The sequence below is a fragment of the Numenius arquata genome, chromosome 9 (assembly GCF_964106895.1).
Source record: "Numenius arquata chromosome 9, bNumArq3.hap1.1, whole genome shotgun sequence".
NCBI classification, from domain to species: domain Eukaryota; kingdom Metazoa; phylum Chordata; class Aves; order Charadriiformes; family Scolopacidae; genus Numenius; species Numenius arquata.
In genome coordinates, this window is record NC_133584.1 from 45562211 (window position 1) to 45585301 (window position 23091).

Consider the following 23091-nt stretch of genomic DNA (forward strand, 5'->3'; position numbering starts at 1 on the left):
ACCAGGTTCTTGCATAGAGACACGGATTTCAAAATGCTACCTGGTTTTGGGCAGCATAAAACTGGTGCTGCACGTCCTCATTTTGAGAGGAAGTAGAAAGGGTCTGCACCTCTGCTGACGAAGCTGCGTCACAGGTAATTTGCCACCAAGTTGTTAAGGAGACATTTCAAGGGCGCTTTGGCCTTCATCCAGAGTTTAACAACTGGTGTAACAGATGAGTGCTGCACACTCCATAGAGTTTTCAGCCGAGAGAACACAAAGTACAAAATTACCTTTACAAACTGCAAAAAATTGCGTGAAACCTAGATGAACTTCTACAGCACAGGGGAAGAAAGTGGTTGGGGAACTAATTGGCTAGTCAACCAGGTACAGAAAAAAATAAGCCTACCCCTGGAGCATAGATTAAAGAGAACTAGTAATCGCTGCAACTAAAACCCTCCACGTAATTCTAGGCTGTATTAAACTGTTTCACTGGCACGAAGCAGATGAGGCCAATGGTGAGGCCGTGGGTAAAGTATTTGTTATGCAGTGGGCGAGGCAGAGGCTGAGGGGAGAGCAGCACCAGGTCCTGCTGCTTCACTGAGTAACTAGGCAAGTTGGCCAAGCCCTGTCATGACTCTGTGACAGTGTTATAAATTGGAGCGTAAGTAGTTATTTTTGATTTAATGTTATGAATATTAAACTGGGACTGTCCTTTCTGTAATAAATGCTTACAGCAAAGATGGGCTGAACAGGGGAAGGGGCTCCCCGCAGAAGCTGGGGATCTTCCTGCATTAGATGTTACAAACTGCATAAGTACCGATTTCACAGTTTCAGGAATGCTGCTTGGATTTGGGGATGGATTCTGATTTCCTGCTCCAGACCTCTATTTTCATGCTCCCGAGCACATGCCACTGCCTGCTTTTCCTCTGGGAAGGAAAGACCTTGGTGCTGAGAACAAGTACTTACACATTTGCTACCTGGAAAGGCATTTCCAGATACCTTAGATACAAACGTCACCATCAGAACTGACCCCAGGACACGTGGCGAGACCAAGGCCACCCCCAGCAGGAAGCAGGACAGCCCCAGGGGTGCAGGGCTGCACCCCAGACACTCAGCGTCAGAGGGGAACTGGCTCGAGTCTGGCTGGGTCTGACAACGAAAGGATTTAGATCTTTTCTGAAAGAACTGCACCCAAACAGCTCTTGTTTAACAGATTATTTTTTTATATATAAAAAGTTTTTATTGTATTGGGAATTAAATTAACTCCTCACACATGTACTTTGCACTGAATCAAACAAACAAAAAAAAAACCCAAACAAAAAAAAAAATACAACAACAAACCCAACGCCAAAGTCCAACCCCAGTCTCTAAAGCACCCCAGCGAGTCAGGCAGGAACACCCTAAGGCACACATTCAAGTATTAGTGTAACAAGTATCCGTGGGTGGGGAGGGGAAGGGGGCACTCGCAGGATCCCTGCGGCACAGGTTGGGTTCCTTTCCCTCGCATCTAAAAACACACAGACTTCCCGCAGCCGCGGCTCCCCCGTGGCTGAGCGCGGCCTGTAACAGTTAAAACGCTTCTACCCTTGGGCGCCTCTTACGTCAGTTTTATCAGTAAATCATTATGGGAGAAAACAGGTACAGAAGGAAGATGCTGCTTTATCGTCAGGACCGTTTCGCCGTGACTCCCCTGTGCCGCTCCACCTGCTACTAAGCTGAACCAAGGCTCCTGCCGTGCCCAGCTCCCCTTACGGAGCTCCGGGTACATCAGAGGACACCACTGAATTATCAACTTCGAACCTCACATTTTATACCTGTGGGGGAATTTGAATTCATGAAGTCTCCTCCTTATCCTTGCCCTGTAAGTTTAACAAAGGTTGATTTCTTTTGCGATTAAATCCATAATTGTTTTTAAACAGGTGCCTCCCCTGCAATGGAGTAAATTTTTTCCCCGTTTATTTACGCAGCAGGAGCTTCCAAAGGCCACAAAGACCCTGAAAACTCAGGCTCAGCTCTTTGAATGGTCCCAACAACAGCATTTCCCATTTCAAAATAACATTCAGAGAAACAGTTCTGCACCAAAACAGCTGCTGTAAACAGCTGGTTAAAATGCTCCTCGTCCGAATCAATTTCTCCCTGACACATCCTTCTCCTACCAGACACCCAGGACACAGCAGCCCCTTGGTGCCGCGTGGGAAACTCCCAACGAAAGCCTTTCTCTGCCACGGAGACAAGACAACCCGAACGGCAGAGGCAAAAGAGCTCCATGCCGGAAGAGCATTTCCGGGCACTGTGTAAGGTTTAACAGCCTCAGCGCGACCCTTTTATTTATTGGGAAGCTGTGTATCTTCAGCTTCTTGATTCCAATTGCGCATCTTCATCCGACGCTGTGAGACCCTATTTTTTCATGTCTCGTTACTGTCATTCTGTTCTCGAGGCACCTGTTTAGGCTTTTGCTTTCATGTACCTTAAATTGCTAAATGACCTACTCTCTGTGGAACATACTGCAGCGTTTTCGTTTTCTTTTAAAAAGCCACTTAATTTTGTCTCAGTGCTGTCAGACTAAAAAATATTAAATTATAAAAAAAGGCTGATATACACAATGCAATATCCAGCAGGATATTGGATTTGCACCACAGGTTGAAGGAAATGTTAAAGGTCAAGGAAATAGAAAAAACAAATCCAAAAAGCTTCAAAAACAAGCCAGTTTTAGTTTGGATTTTCCTTTTTAAAAGATAGAATGCTCTAATAAATGTAATTTAAGGAAGGTCATACACATGACCAGCATCTGCAGTAGGTCACTTCCTTATTTCCCCTGCTCCCTCACAAAAATATATATACATATATTTATATTTATAGAAATGAAATGGTTTTAGATCCTTATTTTGCAGACGCAAGCGGCAGCTGTAGAAGGCAGCGGGACACTAGCATTCTGTTTCTTTGCTGTCCACCCGGTTCTGGCGCTGCAGTTTGAAGGAGGAAGCTTTCTCACTCCTAATGACAGGGTGGTCTGTCAAGTCCTCAAAAGATTTGGCGGCCGAGCTGCTGTTTGGGAAAGGGTCCTTCTCAAACCCGTCCTCGTCGATGTGAGAGTCGGTGCTCGGGTCCTCCTGAATGGTGTCCATTCTTTGGTGGTCCTGTTTGGGTGCCGGGACGACGGCGGGCACGGCGGTGATGGGCTGCAGCGGCTGGTGCCGGCTTGTCGTCTGCGCCGCGGGGAAGGGCTTGATGATCCGAACGGAGGCGGAGTCCAGGCTGCTGAGCATCTCCACGTTCTGCAAGACACAAGCGGCCACATCACTGGGAAAAGCAGTCAGGATCTGGTCTGGAGTTCAGTTTTTTGCACCATTTTCAAAGGGAACAGGCACCTTCTAAGGAGCACCCGCACTTGCTAGAGCGGTTTAAAGGCTACCACGTCCTCCCCTCCGCTCCCAGGAGATGCACTGGCTGCCCTCGTGCTGCCACGGGGTACCCTGCGATAGCTGGGCTGAACCCACTGCACCGTGTTGGAACAGGAGTTGGGTTTGGGATTTTACATTAGATTTATGCTTAAGAGCAAGGGAACATCCAACGGGAGTAATTTGTTGCGTTGTTTTTTTCTCAAGAAACCCAGCTGCTAAGCACTAAAGGCAGAAAGGCCCTTTTACCTCCACTGGTTCCAACCCCTGCAAACAACCTGCAGCTGGTTCTGCAGCAAAGACCCCACATTTTGCAGAGATTTTTCTGCAGCATCACCCCGCTGAGCCTCGTGCTTCGCTGACACCACTTGGCTGGGAACAAGCGGTCTGTGGTTGAAGCTGCCAATGACCCGTGCGGAGGGGACCCCGTACCCAGGCGCCTGCTGCGCAGAGCGGTGCAGAGCAGAGCCGAGCCGCTTCCTGCCCCGGGAGCTGCGGCTGCTGCAAGAGCTGCTTTGTCAGCAGGGTCAAGGCACAGCTCTTACAGGAAGGAAGAATCAGACCCCACCAAGCTGCAGGGCTTGATAGATCAAACGTGGGCTTGCTCGAGAAACAGCTTCCCCTTAAATTGATTGATCCATCTGCAGCGTGAGACACGGGGCTCCAGGTCTGCCTGCTACCGCTTCTTTGATCAACACCCCGCACACACTGCGGGCTCAGGCTTCCTGACACACACTGCACAGCTTTCTACCAATTCCGATTCCAACAGCAACTTACACTGGGGCAAAACAGGGACTTCGTGTTCTCCTCGTACTGCTTGTCCAATTTCTTGTCCTATTGGAAAACAAACAAAAGCAAACCAAAACACACATTTACAAAACAAGAAAGTTGGTTTCCCAGTCGCAAGGTCCCTGTCCCCATTTCCCTACTGGGACACAGCGGGGCGTGGGGCTCTTTTCCCTTCCCATCCACCCCAGGAGCGCTTGCAGGCGCAGCAACCCTCTGCTCTAACCCCACGCTGCTGTCAGCATCACACCCCGTGCCCACGCTCCCAGTTGCCATGAAGTCTCTCTCTTATCTTATCTCTCTTTATCCATCCACCCAAGCTCAAGACCATTTCCTGCTCTGGGTCTCCCCACAAAACACGAGTGTTATTTCTTAGCAGGGTTCTAGAAAACTTTGACTCTAATGGAAGTTACCAAAATTATACTTGAGTAGTATTCATGAGGCAGAGGAAGAAAATCTGCCTAGGAAAGAATGGGACGGGCTTCAGAAGGAACACTGATGGGAGCACTGGGTCTGTCAGAGCCCGGCAGAGTTCAGCAGGAGTTTTGCCAACTGAAGGAGCAGTAAGTCCTACATATGCTGGATTCCCCCCCTGGGATTTGCTACAAGCTTCCCATCACCTTCTCCCACAAACATCTGCCATTTCATATATGAAGGGTATTCTCTTACAGCTCAATCCAACAGAACAGTCATCTCAAAGACAGCTTACTCACCACGCAGTGCACAAGGATGCTGAGAGGAATCCAAAAGAGCAAGGAGAAAACGAGCACAGAGCCCACTATATTATCCGCTAGGAACTTCCCTGTGAAATCAGTTCAAACCCGTTAGTTACCAACCAAACACTCTTTCACGAACATACACACCTATCCCCATCCTGCAGCCACTGCTCATGCAAGCCAAGCCACAGAATGGCTCGGAGAAGCACGGGCTGCAGGACTAGGCAAAGATAAAAGAAATTATACAGTTTTAGAAAACTGTATCCAATACATTAACAATAACAGGTTTTTTCCTCTGTTGTTCTCTGATGAGAAATGCTCACAGGCCCTAACATTCAATATGAGCTGATCTGGAACAGGCCATATTGAATTAGCCACGGTGCCCCTCTCAATCGATTAATACAAGACACTGCGAGTCTGTTACCCAATTCTGATCTTACAGTCACGTCATAACTACCTGCCTCCACAAATAAGTATTTGAAAATCAAAGATATACAAACTTCCTCTACCTCAGCAGGCTAAATAGCTTTCACGATTACCTAACAAACAATTTTTTGACCCTAGAACTCGAGATTGAACAGCCCAAATCCAGATAATTACACTGCGTAGGCACAGCATTACCATGGGCACATGGAGTTACCCAGACATTGCACAGCACCGGCTTATTAACGGGCTTCATATGGTTCCAGTAATAAGAGTGAGACACCGGGGGGTGACACGGGGGAGCCACCTGCTAGGATTGCACGCTGGGGATCACACCAAGGAGTCCCACTCACATTCGCCGGGCAGTGACTCAGCTCAGGCACACAGCTTGAGGCGCGTGACCTCAGTGGTTTTCTTAAATAAGAGAGAAATTAAGTTTTCCTCTCCCACTCTGTTGACATTTAAATCCCCCCGAGAGCCCAACTTTATACTACACTGCATCTAGCTGACCTCTACAAAGGCTGTCTGTTATTTCCTTTTCTCTAATTGACCTACTTCTTGGTATTCAGACAAGAAGCTATCGTCTCCTTTACAAGCTTAGAAGATGCCTAGAAAATAACAGAGTGGAAAAATGCAAAATGATCCCCCATTCTTTCAGCTTTAAACCGTAAGATCAGTATTGTCAAACTTTAGGAAAAAACCACATTTTTATTTTTTTTAATATATATATATGCATGCAGATGAATAAAACCAGCCAGCTAACTTCCTCCAAGGCTTTAGAGGTTCATGTCATGAACTGGAAAACCCCAGATGGTTACATATCTTACCAAAAGTATTGATGCTGAGTTGGTCTATGAAATCCCAGAATCGTTCAATCACATCCTGTACTTGCTTCTCACATTTGCCCTGCAAAAGAAAGCACTTACTTACAAAATGAAGCTAAGCATTAACTACTGCCTTCCTGGAGAGGGAAGAAGATACAGACAGTAATGAAATTAAATCTACAGACGCAGCAGCACTTGACTCACATTCTGAATATAGGTTTACACTCATGCCCAGTACCAACGGTCCATTTTTACTCCCCTTATTTTTGGCAAAACAGTTTCAATTCTGTTGCTGAAACAGATGAAGTTTTAATGTCTGAAACATGCAAAAACCACCCCACCCTTGCCCCATGTTAGGTGACATAAAGCTGAAGCTTCTGGAGAGGTTGAAATACCAGAAGGCTCGGTTCCCGTTACCTGTTGAGAAGGCTGCAGTTCTCAGGAGGCCAAGGTTTCAGCCAGACTCCCAGCTGTAGCCGTGCTGGTGTAACACAGCAAATCATCTGTCTTTCAGTTCTGCTGACAGAAGGGCAGGGCCATGCCCTCCCAAATTCACTTCTGCCAGCACCCCATTCAGCCGTGACCATTGGGCCTGCAGGTGACACGACTCTGTGCGGCTGTACCACTGAAACAGTCACCGAGCACCAGCAAGCCACCAGTCTCCCTGCCCCTTTCAGGTACTGCCAACTAGATTTTCATGTGATTGCTCCCTGACCTGAATTATTTTAGTCAAAATTAATTGAGCTAACGTGAACAGCTGAAATAGCAAGCACTGCAAACCTAGATGAGCTTACGGAAGCACCCGTTCACCTCCGACACAGAGCACGCAGTGCAGTGACATCTGGGATAACTTACATTTGTGTCACAGAAGCCCACAGTGCACGGCTTCCCCTTGCGCAGGAAGAGGAACTGGTCGTTAGCATCGACGTAGGGTATGCACCGATCCTGCTCGTCCCGGCAGCACACCTTGCAGGAATTATCCGTTTCTGTAATAAAGCAACAAACTCATTTCCTCAGCAGCACCAGGAGTCACCTGCAACCCGTAACCATGCAGGTGCGTAACCCCACGCGTCCCCTGGCTGACCGTGTTCCTGCCCAGCTTCCCCACGGGGAAGGCAGGACTGTGCAAGTCACCCAATTTCGGGCACTCTGATGACCAAACCTGAAACTCGACCAGGTGCCCTGTGCAGCATATTAGGAGACACAGCGGGACCAAGCTCTTCAAGCTGATACTCCAACACTGCAGGAATCAACAGGCAGGTGAAGAGGTTCCAAACATGTCCAAGATACAGATGTAAATATTTCTTGGACTTGGAACCTCTAGGTACCCTTCTCCTTGGCTACGCCCTCCATCTCAAACGGTGGGGCTCACGGCACTTCCCTGCACTGCCCCTGTGAAGCCCTAATCCTGCTCACAGCTCTTCACCAGTTTTAGGAGCCGAGATGAAGAGCAGGAGAACAGCAAAGTTTATTGACCGAAGTACACGACGTGCGGGTTTGCAGTAGCAGAGGCCTGGGCTCAGGGATCCCGTGTCTCAAGGCACTTCAACCTCTTTGAAATCATTCTGTAACAAATTGTTGGAGGCCACCACTCCTCTGCCAGATGCCTGGTCGAGAGGTTGGTTGTGATCTCTTTACAATCAGAGAACAGTCAGACCTTCCCTCCCATCCACCTGTGCCAGAAGGGGTGGAGGGTGGGAGAGTGCCCTCTCCTTTAACTGGGGTGGCCAGACTGTAAGTCTCATCTTAATGTCTTCAAACCCAGACCATCAGAGGACAAGAGGACATCCACATTCCCTTTCCAAACAGAAAATATTAGCCCTAAAAAACAGTTTCAACATTTTCAGAAACCATCAACTCAGCCCTCCAACGCACAATCCCATAGCAAGGCCAGCACTCTCCAAGGAGCAGAGCTGAAGCACGCGTTTCAGTTCAGTCCCGTGTCACTCACCGTTGCATGCACAGGACCGTAGGTTCTTCTCCCTCTCACAGAAAGGGACGCACTCCCCATCCTTGCACTTCCCCATGTCCACGCAGACTGTGTCATCTGGAGCATTCCCTGGAGGGGGGCACTCGCTGCTGTTCCCTGTGGATGGAGGTCAACAGGGTGGGAGGACTGTGTTAGAGTGAAGGGCAGAGCACCAAAGTGTCCAGAATTACAAAGGACAACAAAGGAAATCCAGACTCATCCCAGGGGACACCCCAATAGCTTGTTCTTGGCTTTCATCTGCAGGCTGCCTGCCAGCTCCTCCAAGAGGCAGCAGAAGTTTTTGAGGCTTTCAGCAACTCAGGCACTGTAGCACTCCAGCAACCAAGCGGTAGGGAGCAGACCCTGGAGGCACCATCAGCAAAGCAGGAGCTCTGACGACTCCTTGCCTCCAGGAACGATTATGAGAGGGAAATAAACAAGTGGGGAAGTGAAGCAGAGTTGCAGTAATTCCACCCTTTCTATGGCAAGATTCAGCTCATTTTTATCCCCTTCCCAGTGACACACCCTGTTTTGCTTTTTCTTTTTTAAAGGGAAAGAAAGAAGGAAAAAAGAAAAAGAAGAAAAAAGTAATCAACATTTTTCATGTTCTTCTGGGCAGTAAATCACCAAGTGACTCCTGAACTACAATGAAACTCATTATAGGGCAATTTCGTGATGCTTAACTGGTCCCTAAAATTACATGTACCGGATGAATAAAGGGCACTAGATCGAACAGGACATTGAGCCCGGAGCACTGGACTAGCTGACGTAAAGGGGACAGAAACACGTCCTACCAGTACAAAAAGACTCTCCTTTACAAGTGGCATTTATGGCTTCTTGGCATTTCTTCTGTGCACTTTCAAACTGGCAGCCTTTACAGCAGGGACTGTTCCGATCACTGTGGAAAGATCAAAATGAAAGGAAGAAATATTAAGCAATTTTTCAAAAGAAGCACAAGCATGACAAAGCCGAGCAAAAAGGATGTTTAGGAGGAAAAAAAAAAAAAAAAAGCTACTTCTTGCCGACTGACTCACTGATTCAAAACTCTTGTCTTCTCTGCCCTCTCCCACGACCACTTTTCTACACACCCACTCACTCTTCATTTACTGAAGGTGAAAGCATGTAGACAGTGCTTATTGAGAGACAACACAGGGATCCTTATATTTATTCAAGGCACCTGGATCCTCTTGTCACTTGCTGTGCAACTTTGGACAAGATCTTCCATTGTTTTCTTCCCCCGTTTGTCCTGAAGGTTTACTGCTCTTTATTCTGCGCTCTCTTTATTCTTTTTGTTCTGCATCTAACGTAAGAAGGCCCTTGGTACAAACACACCTGACGGCAGGTCATTAAAGCTGTTGCACGAGCCCTCTACTGTCACATGGTGTAGAGCTCAACTCTGAAAAACCACACTGGACAATGCATTGTAACAGGGCCACGAACACCCCAAAGCAGCACACAAGCAGCAAAAAGAACAGTGCCGTCACTGTTGTCTGCTCAAGCAATTTTGCAGCAGTCTTGAAAATAGCAGAATGTGACCCCAGTTTACAGCCTCTTTGCAATATAAGCAAAAACTGTATTTGCACAGGGAATTTTTAATATTAATTTTTGAATGCTTGGTTTTTGCTCTTAAATATACCAACAATCACCTCCAAGCCCCCAGCTCTTGACACTTTTCAGAAATGGTAGCAGAACGCTATAAAAATTAAACGTATGCAACCAGTGCATGCGTACAGCAGCCCTTCCTGAAAGCCTTTATTGTGTTCAGCTCCCACGTTCAGCCGTAAGACCAGGAAACAGGTCTGTGACACTGCAGGTGGCTCAGGGAGCTTTCAGCCCAGCCGACCGTTCTCTCCCATGTAAGAGAAGTTGCAACTTATTTCTCCTTACCTGCATTTGGCACCGTCTTTCAGTTTACAGTCTGCAGAGCAGCAGGGATCAGCCTGTTGGTACAAGAGGCCAGGATCGCATTCCTCCCCTTCATCTACCCTGGAGTTCCCACACACTTTGTTGTTGCGCTCCTTGAAGCACTCCTGGGCCTTGATCTCTATGGTCCTATGGATGGATTTTTTGCTGCAGCTTGAGAACATCTAAAGAGTCATGAGGGGAAAGAGCAGCACTGAGGAGCATGCCTTTCTGTCAACACCTGGCACCTAAGACAGCCTCAATTTCCTCAGGCCTCCAAATTCTGGCATCTCAGAAAGCAGTTACTCCCTCTATATTGCAAGTTTGATACCTTGGAAAAATTTTAAGATGGGAAAGTAATGGTTGGGTCCATAAAGGACATTGCTACGTTACAATGCAGGGACACTCGCACACAGTCTGCCTCAGGGTCACAGAACCAACTCCAGCTCTCCCACAGCTTGAGGAACACTAGCAACCATCCCCAGGAAGCACTGTGAAGTTATAGCAGCAGGGAGAGACTGCGCTGCCTCTCGGCAGCAGGGCTGGCTTGAACCCCAAGGAGCCAGACTAGGCTGCAGATTAATCATTCCCTCCTTAATCTTGGTTTCTCATCTGCAGAACGAGTACGATGCCAAGTCCCCGCTGACAGTGCCAGCTTCTGAGACTGGCGAGCACCACGACTGTGGCGTCTGGCAGTCTCTCTCCAACAAGGACAGCTAGGGACCACCTAAACACTATCTGGTACTGGAGGTCCTGTATTTGACTCTTGCTGATGACTTGCTCTCAGGAGCATGCAGCCACAGTTAATTACAAACAATTAATTAAAAAAGCACCTGAACGTGCCATGAACTCCAGTGAAACTCAGAATCCAAAGATGAACTTATCTTGCAGAGAACTCAATGACATACAAGTATGTTTTCTGCTTATGGGTAATCCATTACACTCCTGATGGTTTGAAACTACAGGAATCATTAACTAAATAGACTTTCCATGCAAAGGGTCATTGACCATAGCAGAAACTTGCAAGCGGAAGCAAAACTATGCAACTATACCTTGTTGTTTTCATGATCTCCACTGACAGCAATTGGATACATAACATATTTCCCTCCCTGGTCTTCAGTGGGGGCGCACTCTGGCAGACTATCAGGATCGTGCTCTGCTCCAAAGTTATGTCCGAGTTCATGCGTCGTAACCAGGTCAGCCTCCTTTTTGAACACGAAAAAAAGCAATGCTGAAAAAAGTTAGTCCAAGCAGGACAGGACAGAAAATCCCAGCTACTTCCAGTCCACCCACAATTCTAAGATACACTGAGATGGAAACATTTTTTTTTTTTAGTTTTAGAAGTGGGGAACTGAAGGCAAAAAAAATTACGGTCCATTTCCAAAGGCAAGTCCCAGGCCTAGGTTTGAATACTAAACTACTGTTAAAGGCAAAAGGCAAAATGTCCTACAATACTGATTCAATCTTGTTTTCAATGCAATGCAGACACTTAAAGTATCAAAACTTGATTTTAAATAGCTGGAAGGCAAAAAAAGGTGAAACAAAAAACAATCCAAACAAATATCAGCTACTACAATTAGTCAATCTCTTGTTTAACATACCTTGCCATTAGAATTACTTCTTCTAAGTGGATGACGACATTAGGAGTGCTGAATAAGCTCTTCTATTGCACGACTACTAGGCAAGACACCTGCAAATGTGGCCCAACAGGGATGGATTTCCAAAGTCATTTATGCAAGACAGGGCTCCCTGTGCTGAGGTTCCCAAATCAGCTCTGCCTCACTGCATTGCGTGCTGCCCTGCTGTGCCTTGACCAGCAGATGGTGTCAAGCTCACAAGGTGACAACCACAAATAAAACTAGCTCAGAAATAAGAGTTAACCACAAGGAGACCGAGCAGTTCATGAGAAAGAGAAGCATGTTTGAAGAGCTAACGGTCATTGCTGCTGCTGTGCAGGCACAGGAAGGACCAAGCACTGCAAGGAGCAGCACCAGTACCCAGTGCAGCATAGCTAATGCGAGAGCCAGAGACAGGACAGCTGCCCAGAGATCACACCTATGCTTCATTCTCTTTACTCTGAGGAAGGGTTATAAGCAGGTTTGTTTTTTTTTTTTTTTTTTTTAAACCCAAGTGGACACCATGCAGCACTCTCCCTGTGAAGCCAATCCATAACACTCCCGTTGCCTCAGCCCAAGCTTTGTGCCTGCCACTGGGAAGACAGCAAACTCAATTTCCTTTGTAATCCAAGGCAGAACTCCAGCCTGGAGATTGAACAGCAAATGCAAATAGCATGGCAACAGCTACAGCTCTTTGTCAACATCCCTCTAACACAAAGCTTCACTGTCTGTTTTTTTTTTTTCTAGCTTCTTGACAGCTTCTGTGCCAAGTTCTAGCCCACACACCAATTATGAATTCTCTTTATAATCAGGCTACAGAAAAACACAGCTGAGAAGTCAGCAGAAGTCAGCAAAAGAGAAATATGCCCAACTGCAAAGGTCTGGTAGATGCAAACACAGGCACTACTCTGGTATCTTTACAAGTGAGACAAAGCTCATATTCAGGCCTTTATGTATTCACTATTACATCAAGTATGAAGAAAAAAAAATATCCACAGAGCATCAATTTACATTAGGCTTAGTATTAGCACTAATAAGCCCTGTCTATTCTGCTGTTTTCTGTTCTACTTATTCAGGACACACATAAAAATCAGGTGGAGGAATTTCATTAAAAGGCCCAAACTAAAACTCCTACTTTGTCAGCACTACTTTCCGTGCTTTACCTTGCAAATGGAACAGACTAAGTGTAATGCAATCGTCCATCTGCGTGTTGTAGGCATACGTAACAGCAAACATATAAGTTTTTTCTTACTTTATTCAGCAGACTAGTTTTATTTTTACTGTGAGGCTACTTGTTGTATAATAGTGCTGCTTCTGTTTGAGGTTTTGGTTTTTGTTTTTTAAAGCAAAATACATTTAAATTCATCTTTAGATATCAAAATCCTGTTTGTATCTGGACAACTACAGCTCCTATTAGACACTAGCTATTTTTCCCTATTCCTGTTCCACAGTGAATTCAGTCTTCAATCCCATTCAGTCCTGATTCCCCTTGTCAGCAAGAACAAAAACAGTGATTTTAGTTTTGTGCCCTACATCCTTGTCTCCAGGGCTCTGACTCAAATGGAAAGCCAGCAGCTTGTCTCTGGGAGCATGGAAGCTTGTCACAATCCCATGGCACACGTCACCAACACACCAAACATTCACGCTCTGCAGAGGAGGATACTCTCCTACCTTTGTGAGGATGGTCTTCCCATAGTTCTTGGTGCTGGTTAAGCCACTGTTCAAATAGATGTCCTTCTTTGCAATTGGACTGTAATAAGCTATAGAAGTGAGAAATAAAAAAAAAATAAAAATTGCCAAATGTTTTTATTGGTTTTCAGGGATTTGGGGGGGAGAGAGAGATCCTTGTTTGGGGAAATGAACAGCTTTATTGTTCTCACAGGCTCACCAGTGAGACCCTGCCTCTTGCCAGGTTTTGGAGTGGGGAGACTTAAGCACAGCACAAGCGGCTCATGTACTGCAGTAAAGGGGAAAATATAAGAAATTTCCAAGACAACAGCGCCTGCCATTGCAGAACCGCTGCGAGATGCACCCGCAGAAAACAGCCCTCGGCCTAGGGTCTGTTCTAGCCAGCTTGTTTACACCAGATAGCTTAGTGACTTTTATCCTTCCCTCCCTTCTTCTTCCAGCTCAAGACAAGAAAACAGCCATCTATTCCATTTGAAAACCAATGACTAGAGCCTAGGCAAATAACACATCATGCTCCATGAAAGCTGGAGAAGAAGATTAAGCACAAATAACAAAGACTAGCTCTCAACCCACAACTAGGAGAAAGAAAAAGAAGCCTTGCCTTTAGGACAAATGCCACCATGGCTGTTAGGTCTGGGAGAGCCAACATAAGCCAATCCAAGCGTTCCCATGTCAAAATCTTGATACGTGAAGAGATGAGCAAGGCACACGTGAGCTGCTTTCTCAGCAATATCAAAGCTAAATTGCTTTAAAGAGAAAAAGAAAAAAGCCAAATCTTTGTAAGACACTTTATGGTACATACTAGAAGTCTATAGATAAGAACATTTATTTAATAACTAAACAAGCACCTTCTAGACCTGGTTAAGTCAGAAGAAAGCAGCTGTTTAGCTGTTCTACAGAGCTGTAGAAAATTAAATTAACACCCAAGTACATTGTATGCATTCATTTACAAAACTTGTCTATTCATTTCCCCTTTTCACAGAAAGGAGAAAACCAAGTGCAATAACTAGACGAAAGTCACAAGGCAGCCAGTCTCAGAGCCAGACGTATCAGGACTGCCTTTCTGACTCAGGCCACGTATTAATAATTCTAATTGGTGTGTGCTCTATAGTTATGCAACAGAGCCCTTTACCATGGGCTACAGGACACAGCGGCTAGTTAGACTTTGTGTAACATTCACACGTCATGGGAAGGAAGTAGAGGAGTTTCATCTGTTACTACAGAGCAGCTGTATGAATGAGTAATTCTCTGGAAGGGGCATCATTTTTCAAGGGTTACAACCTACCTCTAGCAGCATTTTCACATCCCAGGCATCTTTCTTATCATCTGGGTAACTTTTTGCCATATTGTAATGCTTTCCTCCAGGTTTTACAAGATTTGGCTCATTGTGGATGATAATCTACATTTCAAGAAGGGTGACAACAACGTAGAGGAATTTTGGTCAATTTTATAGCTACAGAAAAGCTTTCTATGTAATCTTAAATGTCTCAACAGATCTGCAAGGAGGAAAAATTCAGACTCAGCATGCTTCTAATGTTAACTTTTCAGCCTCTGCTAGTTAAGATACACCAACTACATCATAAGTAACTACACCCGCCCTTTTATAGGGCAATATCAACAGTTTTCACTGTAACAGTCTGCTTTCAGATGCATGTTTCTCTATCAAAAACCCCAAATACAACCAGGATTTACATCTAGTATAAATAACCCCAAACCATTTCAGAGTTCTAGCTAAGCAAAACTTATTTTAAAGGATTGCTACCTTGCCAGTAACCTAGAATCAGTGTATCATGTTCTTTCCCTCTCCCCGCCCAATTAACCCTCCTTCCTTGTTCCTGCAGACCTTTTCTCAGCAAAGGGGCAGCTGGCTTGTACCACGAGTCTCCGTGTTCCACATCACAGCTCTAACAGTACTCTGAGCTGATGGATTCCTCTTCCTTTTAGTGTCCTTTTCCAGATTTCTGGGCACTAACTTTCAGAAGCCATCATCCCCTGTGTCCACCCTATATCAGTCTCTACACTATCACGATGTCTAAGGGAGTCATAAAAGCTCTTCAGCCAGGACTTGTGTTTTTTCATCTGTGTTTGAGGCCCACTCAGGCTTTGTAAGCTAAGTGCTCCGACACAAGCATTAAACACACGCGTAAGAGTATGTCTGACAGAAACATGAATTAAAAAAAATTAGGATTAAAAAAAAAAAGCACCTTTGAATTGAGATTAACTATGGAAAGATACTCCCTGAAAACTCCCATCTCAAACGCTGCAAGGAACATGGGCATGCTGTGTCAGATCATTAACACCACCTCTAGCAAGATGCTACTTCAGCGTGCTCCTGGCTGGAGTTAATAACGTAGGATTTGATTATTTTAGCTCTAATCCAGATAAAATAATCAGAAACCCTGATATCTAAACCATGTTCTTATCCTTTAAATTGGAAGCCCTCTGCATAGTCCAGTGAATACCTGTTCTATCTGTATGCCGTACCCATTGAAGGCTCCATTGTCCCAGGAAGTATTTCGGTAGATGTCATCTACTCTGTCTATCAATTCAATCTATACAGAAAAGAAAAACAAGTTACTTAGTTCTAAGCTAAGTTATTAAGTTCAAGACACTCAGAGAAGCTGCAACATACTTATCTAGAAACACTCACTTCAAATTAAAACTGAACCTCATATAACATAACAGACATATTCAGTGATCCAAAACCAACAGCACTCCAGAGAGTATTATCAAATATCCTTGAAAATTTTCCATAATAAAAAAGCAGTACAAACTTTCCCATTTATCTCTTTCGTTTGTGTAGTGGAAGAGCGATAACATTAAGAACATCTTGTGAAACCCTTTGTTCACATACTAGATTTCCATGTTTCTTTGAGGGGAAGGGCAGAGGAGGAAGTTGTTTTTACTGCTTTGTTTTACCACTATGTTTAACTAGTTTAACTGACCCCTGGGGCTCGCTTCCCTCTCCCAGCCAAAAACCCATTATTTTCCTCATTATGGTTTAAGCACAAGGTTCCATAAAGTCTCTCATCAGTGCTCACTATCAATACCTCTCTTTTCAATCTGTTCTCATCTTCTTAAAAACCACCTTCTACTAAATATAAACCATCAAACTCACTCAGAATGAGAAGGGACCTTCAGAGCCACTCCATAATATTTTATGCTTTAGTTTTCCAATCACTGTGTTGTTAACAGTACACATCTACCCAGGAAACACAAGAGTAAGTTAGCCTCAGCATATGTCAGATGCTGAGATAATAGCATTTCTGCAAACACACAAATTGAGGCTCCGTTACCTAGGGAATGTAAACATTTCTGGAGACAGAAAGGTCAAAAAGCCAGAAAAGGTGGAACAGAGTGATTAGCATTTCAAAGATTCAGGCTCAGAAAGAGACTCTTGACAAACAACAGACCCCCAAGAGCGGTTTCATTTGGTTTCGTCTCCAGTCCCCAAACCCATACTCTCCACTTCTGCTGAAAGGCTGTGGGCAAGCATTCTATTTCACAAAAATCGGTCAGGTAGACAACCCAATTGTACTGGTTTTGGCTGGGTTACTTGGTAACCGGTACACGTGATAGAGCCCTGTTTTCTTGAGGATGGCTAAACACTTGCCTGCTGATGGGAAGCAGCAAATTAATTCCTTATTTTGCTTTGCTTGTGTGTGCAGTTTTTGCTTTACCTATCAGGGAGTGTAGGAATAGGACAAGGGGTAATGGCTTTAAATTGAAAGAGGGGAGATTTAGATTAGATACTAGAAAGAAATTCTTTCCTGCGAGGGTGGTGAGGCACTGGAACAGGTTGCCCAGAGAAGTTTTAGATGCCCCACCCCTGGAAGTGTTCAAGACCAGGCTGAAAGTGGCTTTGAGCAACCTGGTCTACTGGGAGGTGTCCCTGACCACGGCAGGGGGGTTGGAACTCGATGATCTTTACAGTCTCTTCCAACTCTAACCATTCTGTGATTCCATGATTAAACCGTTTTTATCTCGACCCACCTTTACACCCCGCCCCCCATCCCAACAGGGAGAAGTGAGCAAGTGGCTGGGTGGGTCTGAGCTCTCCGCCAGGGTTAACCCACAACACCCATGTACAACCAAACAATTTGTTTACCATGCCTGCTTCTAATTTTATTGTTCTAGACAGAGGATCCTGGAAAAATTTGTGGGGGAATGGGCATCTATACAAGTTGGTTTTGCCTCTCATATGAGCTTTAAACCTGTTTGAACTTTAAGGATGCTTGGATTGTTAGCAGTGGATTTTAAAATCCAGGAGATTCTAAAGCTCTGACTAGAAAAAGAAAATTTCTTAGACAGAAAATAGCACAGCCAGGAGAAGTATATGAAGGGGATGGACTTGTTTGTAAACGAAACTTAAAGACTATTTAACTACAGTATCACCATTATAAAATATTTTTAAAGCATGATTTAGCACCTTCCCAGGTAAAAAGCACACACAGCCATAAGAAGCAAATACATTACATTGTACAAAAGCAGTATAAACTGTACGCTGTTTTAACTACTGAATCACTATTTTTTCCTGCACTTATTCCAGCAAATTGTAATAGAGTATATTTACTTACCAAATAGTTTATAGTGGTACTCTCTTCCCCACGGCCCATATACTTGAAAAAACGATGATCTGCCACTACCAACATCTTGCACGTGTTTTTGGAGGTCTCTGGAACAGCTCTTTTCTTTCGATGGATGCTTGCTAATGTGAACATTTCAAATAACATTAAATAAACACTCAGTATAACTGCCAATACTGTGTCTATCATCCTTATTTAAGACACAAGTGTGAGTTCGGGTGGGTTTTTGGGGGGAGAATGGGAATGTTTAATTTGGGGTTTTTTTTAATAACTATTCTTAAATTTTGTCTTCCTAAGAGCCTTCAAACTTCTTGTGAGGAAACATATGTATATACTAGTGAAACTGAGTATCAACAGATTTACTTATTGAACTTTTATGGTCATCATCTCAGCCTTAACACCTCTCCTCCTCCTGTTCCTAGTCATTACCCCAACCCCTGCTGACACAGCAAAGGATGGAGGAAAAAGGGACAAAAAAACTCTCAAAACCCCATCATAGCTCAAGGTGGATTCTCTGAGCCACCACTGAGGCCAAACAGGTCCTGCTGCACAGGGCACAGAAGTTGTTTTAACATTCGCCTCAGAAAGCGCCCCTACATTGCTGCCAGCTATCACAACAAACATGACCTAGGCCTGATGAAATCGCTTCCTCTCCTTGGCCAACACTTCGGTAGGGCCAAACATCCTTTCAGCAAGCCAGGAAGAAACTTGCCCTGAGTGATGGTTTCTTCCTTTCATCAGTTGTTGGGGCTGTTTTGGACAGGGAATGGGCATGAGGAAGAGTGCTGCTTTTTTTCCCCCATCAATGAATTGAAAGAGCTAACAGTTAAAATAGAAGCAGCAACACAGATTATTGCCCTTATTATTCTGATCTTACTTTCTGACATAGCCAGGATTCAAGCATTTGTTTCAAAGATGCTGCTCTCCCAAGGTACGGACACTCACCTTCATTTTGTGTCCTGTCTTCCAGTCCTTTTGGCAACAGTTCTTCTTCATTCAGCTTTAAATAACCACACACTTTAGGGGACTGCAATCTTGAGAAGTCTTTAATATCTTCAGACCTGTAGACCAGCAGTCTTTCATCTTGAGCATTATCTACAAATCTCCACAGTGGCTGACAGAACAGAAATGCAATTAGTTAGGAAGACGGTGAATGCAAAGCCTAAGTCTGTGTAAGCAGACAGCTTTCCATGTACACGCACACAAATGCATTGACTATGATAATTTCACCCACAGCAATAAGTCTACTGATAAAAAAATGTCCTCAAGAAAGCCAACAGATTTGAACTCTCTTATGTTACACAAGCATCAAAAAAATCTAAGATTATCTCAACAGAGCAGCGGCAGTCACCTGATAAGGCTGTAGAAAGGGCAGAATTTTTCTTCCCCTCCAGAATATGAGGAAGCTGAGGAGGCTGCTCCGCTCCCTCCAGAACAGTATGGAGACTGGCACAGCCAGGGATGAGGTGCTTAAACTATGTTAACAAATGCACTGGAGCTGGCAGGTAACAGAGAATACCTAACTGCACAGCAGAACATGCTCTTCACAGCAGAAGGCAGGCTCTTCAATGTTCGATAGCTACACAAGTCACTTATGAGCCTGAAAATTTCTCCAAAACCAAAAGAAAACAAGAAAACCACGAAAGCCCAACATAAGACACTAATTCCCATAGCACATGCATACTAATCATACTTTTCCTTTACCGACATGTCCCTTTTATTATCTGTATATAACAGCTACAGCAATGCCACCAAATATCACACAGACAGAATCTGTTCTTTGGGCAAGGCCAAGTAGCATAGATTGCCCACATCCACAATGCAGAGGACCTGGGTCTGGGTCTCCTCTGGCCCTTAGGCAGCGATCTTCCAACTTGAGACAACTATTCTTTAACATACCATGCTTTTGGTTTACAGCAAAAAGATCCTGAAACTTGAAGGCTGTGTGGGTCCAGCAGCCACGTGTCTGCAGCACAAAACTGAGGGCACATTTCACACCTTTGGGTAAGGTGTGAGTGCACCAGGCTTTATACAAACATCCACAGCCTTTCCAAATGGCGCAGGAAGACAGCAAAAGCAAAGGCAGGCAATGGCAGTGGCTTTGTCCATGTTGCCTTTTGGGAACTGTCTCTGGCCCACATCATCTCTGACTGGACACAGGCATTGTCTTATCCAGGGCTAGTGAGGGGCAAGCCAGAGCCTCTATGCCGTTGCCTGCTTTTATTTAGCTGTACAGACACAGCCAGTGGGGAGTAAGGGGTGTGGCTGCACAGAAAACCAAGATGTGCTTACCTTACTCAGGACCACAAACACAAAAACGCTTTAAATCGCAATCAAACAACTACTATATGCTCTTAATGTAAAACACAAGCACAGTGGTTTGGGGATTCTAATCACATTTTTATACTTTAATATGACTAGATTTCCCAGGTTTACCCATAATTCTGCATATCCTTGGGTTTAGAGACAATTACAATATCAATATAACAGTCATAATTACTGTTATTCAGCCATTCTAATACAGTTTGTGTCTGGGAATATACTGCACTGAACAACTCATTAGGACAGTCTCTAATTATGTATTTGTTGAATATTTTTAAACCAATAGTTTAAAATAACACAAGCAATGAAAATGGAGAAAAACAGAAACAAAGGAGCAGGGAAAAGTAAAAGATTCTCAAATAAAGCTCTATGAATGGGAAAAATTCCAAGATGTAAGAAAGCCAAAATTTTAGAAAGCTCAGCAGACCTCAATTCTGCTCAGAAGGCTATACAGTTTATTTTAAAGGACACGATCACCATTAATTACTAATGCTATCCATTTCTGTTTCTAAAACCCCTTCCTGTTTGAAACATACCTTCTCCCTGATGTATCTCAAACATGCAAATGCTAGAGAATGTCACTCACTAATAAAACTCAGCACTTGCGAAAGTCAAATTGGTTTCATATTTCTCTCCCTCCTCACCCCAAAACAAACACCACCACCAAGTCTATTTTGAGCTACAGAGGTGTCAGTGTGAATAATTAGAAACACCCACAGAGAAGAGAGATGATTGTTTAAATACTGCTTTTCAACAGTAAAGTGTACCTCTATATTGTATTCTTCTCCATCAGTATTGATTCTTACTGTAAAGTCTTCATCCCCAATATGTGCCACAACCTTGGAATTATGCTCTCCTTTAACATAAGCAAGGAAAAAATAAATTAATTTGGCTCTACTGGCATGCACTCCTTCACAGATCCTGTTGGTTTTCTTAATAGGCTTTAAACTTCAAGTCAAATTACCTTACTCAGTCCACTACACTGTCCAGTTTACAGAAAACAAAACAAAACAAATAATAAATGAACCAGCACTCTCCCTCAACCCTAACTTCCCAAAGGTTATAGTCATCAAGACTTAGATTTAGTTGATAATTTTGCAGGAGGAGTTTAGATGGTTGTAGGGATTAGCAATGGGACACAGAATACTTCTGCCAGCAAAAGCAGCTTGCATCTTACCATTATCAGACAGCAGTTTCATGGCGTCAGCCTGCATTCCAGTGGAAAAGACTTTCACCACATCACAAAGGCAACATGAAAATCAAAACAACTTGGCAGAAACATTAGTGCTGGACTTAACTGAAGCAAGATACCCTTTCTTTACAGAAAAGCAGTCTGCAAAGAACCATCTTAAAGACTTTTAATATAACAATCTGGGCAACACCGCATCATCACTACCTGGGCTTTGTGTTCCAGGACAAGGAACACTTAAGTCCTACATTCCAGTTGTAATTAAAGCCACCTTCATCATTTTCAAAAAAATCACAAGCTGCTGCTTGAGTAAATTATACCTTTGTGTTCTGCCAAACCGAACAGAAGAGTCCTAATCTTAGAACCTTGGTGCAATAACTCAAAAAAACAAACCAAACCCAAACCCACCAAAAAAACCCACAAAAAACAAACCCAGAAAATCCAAGGGGCATGAGAATTGAGTTTGTTGTTCATCCTAATTGTATCTGACGAAAATGAGGGCAATATATCATTTACTTTGGCCAAGAGACTTGTGCAAAGCTGTGCTTTCTCAGCACTGAAACAGTCTAGTCCATACTAACCAACGACATGTCCAGTGAAAAAGTCTTGCCATTGAACACGATACTCCTTTTCTTTGCCTTCACCATCCACAATTAATGCTTGAAATTTTTCTGAAAAGTGTTCAGCAGTTGCAGTTAAGTATAATTTAAAGTGCCTGTAAAAGAATTTACTTCCATTTATTTTTAAGCAAAGTATGCACACAACAGACACATCCAGACTCCATTTTACTGAGGGTCCCAAAGAAGTTCAAAAGCATTAACTCTGATAAGCAGGCTACAAAAACATATGCTGTGTAATTCATAACTATAAACATTTTTAAACTGTCAAAGATGTTTAATTAAAAACAAAATCATATAAAAAAAACCCAAACAAACAAAAAACAAAACCCCACACACCCTACCGCCCAAACAGTCATGGTTTACTCATGATGGACCTTCTTCATATGCAGTGAAGCAAAACTAGTTACCAGTAACTATTAATAGAAAATCAGACCAAATAATTTGTTTATCTATTTGAAGTTAAATTATTTTAAAGTTCTTATTTTCCAAAATAATATAGTCAGAAGAATATAAACAGAAATCTGAACTCTGTAGATTTTTATAATATAGCGTCAAAAAAACCTGAAGGCTATCCCAAGAAGTAAGTAGAGAACTTTCTCTGGAAGGAGCCACATGGGTTCTTGGTTTACGTGGGCTTTGGGTCAAAGATTTTTGGTACGTCCCTCTGCAATTATCATTGGCAGTATTGCAACCTCACCATAAAGTCAGGGGGTGGGAGGCAGGGACAGCCAGACATTTGATCTCATTAACCTTTTATACTTGCTACCCCCTCTAAAGATTTAGAGATTTAAAAATATTCACAACAACTTGCATGACAGTTGTAGTTGTAGGTGACAGATGGGGAAGGCACACAAGAACACAGCAGACAAAGACATCAGATGAACAAAATCAACCTACACTTGTTAATACAAAGCGTTACTCTTGCCCTGCTCTCCCATTTCAGATTCACAATTCCAGCATTTGGATACCTGTCAGGCGCTTTTCTGACACTCAGAATAGCATCCCTACAACCTTTGTGCTTGCTCTCTTCTACCTCTTCCTTCCCCTTTTACCTGTGCTTCTATTTCCC

The 23091-nt window shown here is 43.9% G+C and overlaps 1 protein-coding gene across 1 annotated transcript in view; it reads right to left on the reverse strand.

The window, feature by feature from the left end:
• Positions 1-1190: 1190 nt before the first annotated feature.
• ADAM17 (ADAM metallopeptidase domain 17) overlaps positions 1191-23091 on the reverse strand; it is a 35638-nt gene continuing 13737 nt past the window's right edge. The window contains exons 3-19 of the mRNA XM_074153357.1: positions 21984-22117; positions 20981-21069; positions 18837-19005; positions 17883-18013; positions 15768-15857; positions 14591-14704; positions 13907-14051; positions 13288-13376; positions 11053-11205; positions 9986-10185; positions 8893-8996; positions 8081-8215; positions 6985-7115; positions 6133-6211; positions 4880-4968; positions 4158-4214; positions 1191-3257 (exon numbers count right to left, since the gene is read on the reverse strand). Of these exons, the coding sequence (XP_074009458.1) occupies positions 2907-3257; positions 4158-4214; positions 4880-4968; positions 6133-6211; positions 6985-7115; positions 8081-8215; positions 8893-8996; positions 9986-10185; positions 11053-11205; positions 13288-13376; positions 13907-14051; positions 14591-14704; positions 15768-15857; positions 17883-18013; positions 18837-19005; positions 20981-21069; positions 21984-22117 (2260 nt within the window). The 3' untranslated portion in view covers positions 1191-2906. The remainder of the gene's footprint in view (positions 3258-4157; positions 4215-4879; positions 4969-6132; positions 6212-6984; positions 7116-8080; positions 8216-8892; positions 8997-9985; positions 10186-11052; positions 11206-13287; positions 13377-13906; positions 14052-14590; positions 14705-15767; positions 15858-17882; positions 18014-18836; positions 19006-20980; positions 21070-21983; positions 22118-23091) is intronic.